The sequence below is a fragment of the Rhinopithecus bieti genome, unplaced genomic scaffold (assembly GCF_001698545.2).
Source record: "Rhinopithecus bieti isolate Rb0 unplaced genomic scaffold, ASM169854v2 scaffold_65, whole genome shotgun sequence".
Classification (NCBI taxonomy): Eukaryota; Metazoa; Chordata; class Mammalia; order Primates; family Cercopithecidae; genus Rhinopithecus; species Rhinopithecus bieti.
The window spans coordinates 4,735,031-4,742,231 of record NW_016803344.1 but is presented as its reverse complement, the minus strand read 5'-3'; the positions used below and the strand labels follow the sequence as shown (position 1 = coordinate 4,742,231).

The following is a 7,201-nucleotide window of genomic DNA, read 5'->3' as shown; positions in this document are numbered from 1 at the left end:
TTTTTTTTTTTTTTTTGGAGGTGGAGTCTTGCTCTTATTGCCCAAGCTGGAGTGCAATGGTGCAATCTCGGCTCACAGCAACCTTCACCTCCCGGGTTCAAGCAATTTTCCTGCCTCAGCCTCCCGAGTAGCTGGGATTACAGGCATGTGCCTCCACGCCTGGCTAATTTTGTTATTTTAGTAGAGATGGGGTTTCTCCATGTTGGTCAGGCTGGTCTCGAACTCCCGACCTCAGGTGATCTGCCAACCTTGGCCTCCCAAAGTGCTGGGATTACAGGCATGAGCCACCGCATCTGGCTTTTTTTTTTTTTTCCTCCCAAGACGGAGTCTTGCTTTGTTGCCCAGGCTGGAGTGCAGTGGCACGATTTCAGCTCACTGCAACCTCCGCCTCCCAGGTTCAAGCAATTCTCCTGCCTCAACCTCCCGAGTAGCTGGGATTACAGGTGCATGCCACCATGCCCTGCTAATTTTTGTATTTTTAGTAGAGATGGGGTTTCACTATACTGGCCAGGCTGGTCTTGAACTCCTGACCTCCTAATCCACCTGCCTTGGCCTCCCCAAATCCTGGGATTACAGGCATGAGCCACCATGCCCAGCCCCTGATTCCCTTTTTTTTTTTGAGTCAGAGTCTCGCTCTGTCGCCCAGGCTGGAGTGCAGTGGTGCAATCTGGGCTCACTGCAAGCTCCGCCTCCCGGGTTCATGCCATTCTCCTGCCTCAGCCTGAGTAGCTGGGACTATAGGTGCCTGCCACCACACCTGGCTAATTTTGCATTTTTAGTAGAGACAGGATTTCACCATGTTAGCCAGGATGGTCTCGATCTCCTGACCTCGTGATCCGCCCGCCTTGGCCTCTCAAAGTGCTGGGATTACAGGCATGAGCCACTATGTCCAGCCCAGATTCCTTCTTGATAACACTACATCTTTGTCCTCCAGGGACCTCGGACCGTCCCCTAGACCCACTGGAGCCACCGTCACTTCCTGCTGAGAGGCCAGGGCCCCCCACACCTGCTGCGGCCCACAGTATCCCCTACAACGGCTACAGAGAGAAGGAGCCAAGTTACCCCATGCCTGTCCAGGAGACCCAGGCGCCAGAGTCCCCAGGAGAGGTCTGTCCTCACAGGACACCTTGAGCCACCTGCTTTTGTGTTCCTATCTGCCTACTTCTGCCCATTGAGCCTTCCAAAAACCCTCTCCTGTCCCCTATAATTCACGCCTAATCTCTGCTCAGAACCCCAGGGCTTCCTTAGTTGCAATCTGCCCCAGACCAGCTTCCAGGCTGCTGACCACGTCTTCACCCTGTGGCAACCCTAATCCTCTGTCACCAACCAGCTGGGAGAGCACAGTTTTTATTTTATTTTATTTTATTTTATTTTTTTTGAGACAGCGTCTCATTCTGTCGCCCAGGCTGGAGTGCAGTGGAGCGATCTTGGCTCACTGCTACCTCTGCCTCCTGGGTTCAGGTCATTCTCCTGCCTCAGCCTCCGGAGTAGCTGGGATTACAGGCATCCACCACCATGCCCAGCTAATTTTTGTAGTTTTTGTAGAGATGGGGTTTTGCCATGTCAGCCAGACTGGTCTCGAACTCCTGACCTCTGGTGATCTGCCCACCTTTGCCTCCCAAAGTGCTGGGATTAGAGGCGTAAGCCACCGCGCCCGGCGATGCTGTGTGTTTTCTGTGAGGTAGACACAAGGACATCTGTGGACAGAGGGTCTGAGAATTACCAGAACCCAGACAAGGGCTCCCCTGGCTCCTGTGCTCCATGGTGTGGGCTGAGACCTATAGGAGATGTCCCAAGAGCACAAGCTGCACTTTGAAAGCTCTTGGGAGAGGCAACTGCCTTAATCATATTTTCCCTCTTGCAGAGTTCAGAGCAAGCCCCACAGACACTCAACCCCAGAGTCATCCCAAGGAGTCCAGATGGTGGCCCCCTGGAGCCCTCCTCTGACCTGGCAGCCCTCAGCCCTCTGACCTCCAGCGGGCATCAGGAGCAGGACACAGAACTGGGCAGTACCCACACAGCAGGTATGCATGGAATCTGGAATTATAGGGTCCTTCTGATCTCTCAAGTGAAGGTGAGAATTCAGAGTTGCCCCTCTGGCTTCCTTGAACAGGAGACAAGGTCGGAATAAAGGGAGTTCAACCCAGGAAGCAAACCAGTTCCTTAGCGGGTGTATCAGTTAGCATTTGCTGTGTGACAAATACAGTTTTCCAATTTTGTTTTTTTTTCAGTAGCTTAAAATATAGCCATTTATTTAGCATATGATCCTGTGGGTCAGGCATTTGGGCTACCTACCTGGGCACTTCTTCTGGTCTTGACTGAATTTCCTCTCAAGTACTCACTGATACATACATAAGTTCTGCCTCTGGCTGTTGGCCTTGCACCTTGGTTCTCTTCTATGTAGTCTCTCATCCTCCAGCACACAAACCCATCATGGCAGCTGGGCAGAGTTCTCAGAGAGAGAGAGAGAGGGCTCAAAACTGGCACAGTGTCCCCCATGCCCCATTCTGTGGGCAAAAGCAAGTGATAAGGCCAGCCTAGATTCAAGGAGTAGGGAAATAGACTCCTTCCCTAGAGGGGAGGACTGACAGGCACGGTGCAAAGGGGCTAGGTGGAGGTAGACGAGATAAGTAGGGCCATTTCTGCCCTCTGCCAAAGGGACTGCGGGGATCAGCCAGGGCCTGGAGGGCGGTGGGCAAGGGACAGTGCAGGGCTGTATCAGCCATTGGCAGGGGAGCCTTTAGGCACTGCCTTACCGCGGAGATTTCCAGTTCCCGGTGAATCATGAAAACTTCTCAGTTCCCAGACTTCTTCATCATCCAGTGGCCTGGACCCAACTCCAGACCTCAGTGCTCCCCCTCAGAAATATATAGTTGTCCATCTGGACCTCTCAGGCTAGCATGTCTCTTTCCTACTTCCCAAACTGTTCCACATGATGCTGGTTCCCAGTCAGCCCTCAGTGCCCTGGGACAGCCACAAGATACATGAACTGTTCAAGGCTAGGAGACTTCATCTTAGTACTTTTGTCAGCCCCAAACTGCTCCAAGCACCTGTCTGTGCTTTGCAGTGTCACCTGGCCATGGGATGCCTTTCAGGAGTTGCTGTAGACCATGGAGGCAGAGGGTACTTAGGTTTCAGTATGTTTGTAGACCCAGGTCCCATGAGATTCTGTGGTATTAGATTGCCGTGTGGGAGGTGTACATCAGAATCACCCTGACCTTTGCCAGCTGTGGGGCTTGGCATGTGCATTCCGAGTTCCGTGGAGTCCTGCTGCAACTGCCTTTACAGACCATCACTACCTGCTATCCCCTGCTTCCCCGACCCAGGTCAGGCAGCCTCCCAGGGGTGGCTTTGTCCCTGTTGCCTCTCTTCCCAAGCCGCTGGGATGGCCAGCCCTCTTGGCTGGTATGAGCTGTTCCGCATGTGCCGTCCTGCCACCCCTTGCCCTGATCCACGACTGCTTCCACTCGTGGTGGTCGGAGAGGGACAGCAATGGGGGAAGTGTCCAGGATTCCATGAGGCTAAGGTCAAGGTAGAAAAGGCGGACACAGGAGAGGGGAAGTTTCCCAGGTGGGAGAGGAAAAAGCGGAGATAATAATTAATAATGATCTTCAAGTTCCTAGGTACCAGTTCACTGTGTGCCAGGACAGACCTGGGGCTACAGGTCAAGGACTGAGGGCAGCTGTTGGGCTTTCAGGCCAGGAAGCAGTGACTAAAGGGACTGTGGCATCTCCTCCAAGGGCAGGAGATTTGGAGGCCTAGACACAGTAGGGACCGTGAAACCTGGGGCAGAGGGACCCTTCTCCAGGCCTCAAGGTAACGGTCTTTGGGTCTGTGTTTCCACTTGTGTTTTCCCACCTGCAGATGCGACCTCCAGCCTCACACCATCCCGTGGGCCTGTGTCTCCATCTGTCTCCTTCCAGCCCCTGGCCCGTTCCACCACCAGGGCAAGCCGCTTGCCTGGACCTGCAGGGTCAGTTGTATCTACTGGCACCTCCTCCTCCTCCTCCTCATCCCCTGGCTTGGCCTCTGCAGGGGCTGCAGAGGGTGAACAGGGTGCAGAGAGTGACGAGGCCGAGCCTATCATCTGCTCCAGTGGGGCAGAGGCACCTGCCAACTCTCTGCCCTCCAAAGTGCCTACCACCTTGATGCCTGTGAACACAGTGGCCCCGAAAGTGCCTGCCAACCCAGCATCTGCCAGCACAGTGCCCTCCAAGTTGCCAACTAGCTCAAAGCCCTCTGGTACAGTGCCTTCTGTGTTCACCAATCCAGCACCATCCAAATTGCCCATCAACTCAACCCGTGCTGGCATGGTGCTATCCAAAGTGCCTACTAGCATGGTGCGCACCAAGGTGTCTGACAGCACAGTCCCCACCGACAGGAGCAGCAGAACTGAGGTGAGTCCTTGCCCCTCCTGGCAGGGATCCAGGCCCCTTCCCCCGGGAGAGCTTGCCCATCTGGCCTCAGCCTTGGCCCCTTCCCAGTCTGCACTGTCTCCAGCCTGGGCTGCTCTATCGCCTCTCCTTGCAGGCTTACAGAACCAGCCTCATGTAGGTCCCACACCATGTTCTCCAGGAGGAACAGTCATTAGAGCTCCTAAGTCTGGACACCTCAGGAGGGTCAGCCACAGGGGGCACCCACTGGTCAGGTGCATAAGTTCATTTAAGGCTGTAGCTCCTAGTGAAGCCGAACAGTGCCGTTTTGCACATAAGGAAGCAGTGAGGGGGATAGCGCAGTGGCCCATCTGCCTCTTGCCTTGCTCTTTGCCACCAGGATGCCCGGCCTGCCCCTCCATGGCCAGGCTTTACAGAACGCAGTCCCACCTGAGCAGCCACTATGACCCAGCAGCCCCCCATTGTTGCCTGCTCCAAGCCTCACATCTGACCCTAGCTGTGGCTGTCTGCTGAGAGGAGCCAAGTCCATATGGCCCAATGGGCATATGGCCAGGCCTCTGACCCTGTGGCTGCTCTCTAGTTCTCAGGCCCAGGCAGGATGTCAGTGCAGGATGGGGCCCCGCCCTACCAAGCCACCTGTGAGGGCTTCCAGGTGGGCATGAGCGCACAGGCAGGCCAGGGAATAGGGAAAGGCTGCCTTGGAGGAGGCCACCATTGATGCAGGTCCTTGGTCCCCTCTTCCCCCACTGCTCCGAGAAAAGGTGGCCTAGGGGCATTATTGAGGGGTTGGTGTTGGGAACCAGGGGTTGGTGAATTGAGGGAATTGAGGGGTTGGTGCACCGCCCCACTAGGCTCGTCTCCCTGCCAACCCCAGTCCCTTCCAGTGCTCTCCTTTCTTTCCCAGGAGACCCCAGCAGCTCCAACACCTGCAGGCGCCACTGGAGGCCGCTCAGCCTGGCCTCCAGCTCTGAGAACGGGAGACAGCAGCTCTGAGAACGGGAGCTTTGAGTTGGAGCTGAGTAAGCCTGGCATGCTGGTATCCCAGGCAGACAGCCAGTTCTCAGGCTGCTCCGAGGATCTTGCCATCAGCGCCAGCACCTCCTTGGGCATGGGGCCCTGCCATGGCCCAGAGGAGAATGAGTACAAGTCCGAGGGCACCTTTGGGATCCACGTGGCTGAGAACCCCAGCATCCAGCTCAAGGGCAACCCTGGGCCACCTGCGGACCCGCAGGGTGGCCCCAGGCCACACATCGACCAGAAGTTCCAGGAGTGGGAGGTGCCATGCCACAGGCCCTCACCTGGGGCTCTGTGGCTCCAGGCGGCTCTGGCAGGGGTGCTGGTAGTCACATTCCTGGTAGCGATGTACCGGCGGCGCCTGCACTAGTGAAGCCCTGGGCCCTTCCCACCACTCATCTGCTCCATTCCTGCAGTACAACTCACCCCTCTCCGAAGCCCCTTGTCCCTTTCTTGGGGATGGTGGAGGCTGGGTCAGAGGGAGCTAAGGGACTGCAGGCCTGCCTGCAGGACGTGCTTTGGCTGAACCAAGTCCTTAGAGCAGCATCTCTGTTCCCACTGTGCCCTGTGTGGGTCCCCGTCCTTGGCTTTCTGGGTCCTGGGCTGCCCCCAGTGCTCCAGACCTTCCCCACTGGCAATCCATGTTATCATCCATGTCCTCCAGAGGAGCTTCCTCCTCCAGGTCTCAGCCCTGTTGGCCCAAGTGGATCAGGAGGGATCACTGGAGCACACGGTGCTTGGGAATGCTTCTCCTGTTGCATTGGTCCCCGAAGGCCTCAGGGCAGGTGTGTGGTGTGTGGGCGACTCCACAAGACCTGGCTCCCACCCTGGCAGCCCAGCCTGAGACCGTTGCACTGAGGCAGGCAGGAGCGGCAGGGTGGCTGCTCTCCAGGAGCCCAACTGCCTTGGGTTCCTGCCCCACTGGGTCCCCTCCCCTGCTGGGCAATCCTGGGAAGGTCTGGAGATTCCTGTGGACCTCAGAGAAGCCAGGGGCAGGTGCCAGTCCTGAGGAAGACCTCTGGAGCTCCTCTCTAGCCTCCTCTTTCCCTCCCCTCTGGTCTTCAGTCTCTTCAGCTCCCTACGTGGGCTGGGGAGGAGACACCTGGCGGGCAGAGCTCAGGCAGAGGTTTGGATTTCAGCTCCCTCCCTTCCTAGGCTGTGTGGCTTTGGCGGATGTCAGATTTCTGGTTTTGCTTCTCCATGTGGACAGTGAGTATCTGGCTCATTCTTCACTGGGTTCTTCTGAGATTGAACCTACAGGTGTTTGCCAAGTGCCTGGCCCAGAGCAAGTAGCCACTAACTGCTTCTCCCACCTCTCTCCTGCCCAACCTGGTAGAGCTGAGGGCATGAGAGGCAGAGTGCACAGTGGTTAAGGGTGCAGCTCTGCAGCACAGGCAGCCTAGGCCTGCATCCTGCCCTGCCTCTCACCAGCTCTGTGACCTTGGGCAAGGGATTTATCTGTCTGTGCCTTAGTTTTCTCACCTGTAAAAGGAGGATGAGTATATATATGTATTTCCCAGTGTTGTGAGGATTAAAGGAGTTTATCGATGTAGATTTTAGGATGAGTCCTGGCATTTACCAAGGGTTGGAATTGTGTTATTATCACTATTAAGTGTTGAGGGGCCAAGCGTGGTGGGCAACAGGGCCCCATCTCTACAAAAAAGTTTAAAAAATTAGCCAGGTGTGCTGGTGCATCTGTCGTCTTAGCTACTTGGGAGGCTGAGGTGGGAGGATCACTTGAGCCCAGAAGCTTGTAGCTGCAGTGAGCTAGGATCGTGCCACCACACTCCAAC

General features: G+C 56.0%; 1 protein-coding gene across 2 annotated transcripts in view; it reads left to right on the top strand.

The window, feature by feature from the left end:
- The window catches only part of MAVS (mitochondrial antiviral signaling protein), a 21,181-nt gene extending 14,219 nt beyond the window's left edge, over positions 1–6,962 (top strand). For both annotated transcript variants that reach the window (XM_017878260.1, XM_017878251.1), the window contains exons 4-7: positions 935–1,107; positions 1,865–2,024; positions 3,865–4,397; positions 5,299–6,962. In XM_017878260.1, coding sequence (XP_017733749.1) covers positions 935–1,107; positions 1,865–2,024; positions 3,865–4,397; positions 5,299–5,778 — 1,346 coding nt within the window. In that variant the 3' untranslated portion in view covers positions 5,779–6,962. The remainder of the gene's footprint in view (positions 1–934; positions 1,108–1,864; positions 2,025–3,864; positions 4,398–5,298) is intronic.
- Positions 6,963–7,201: the final 239 nt, after the last annotated feature.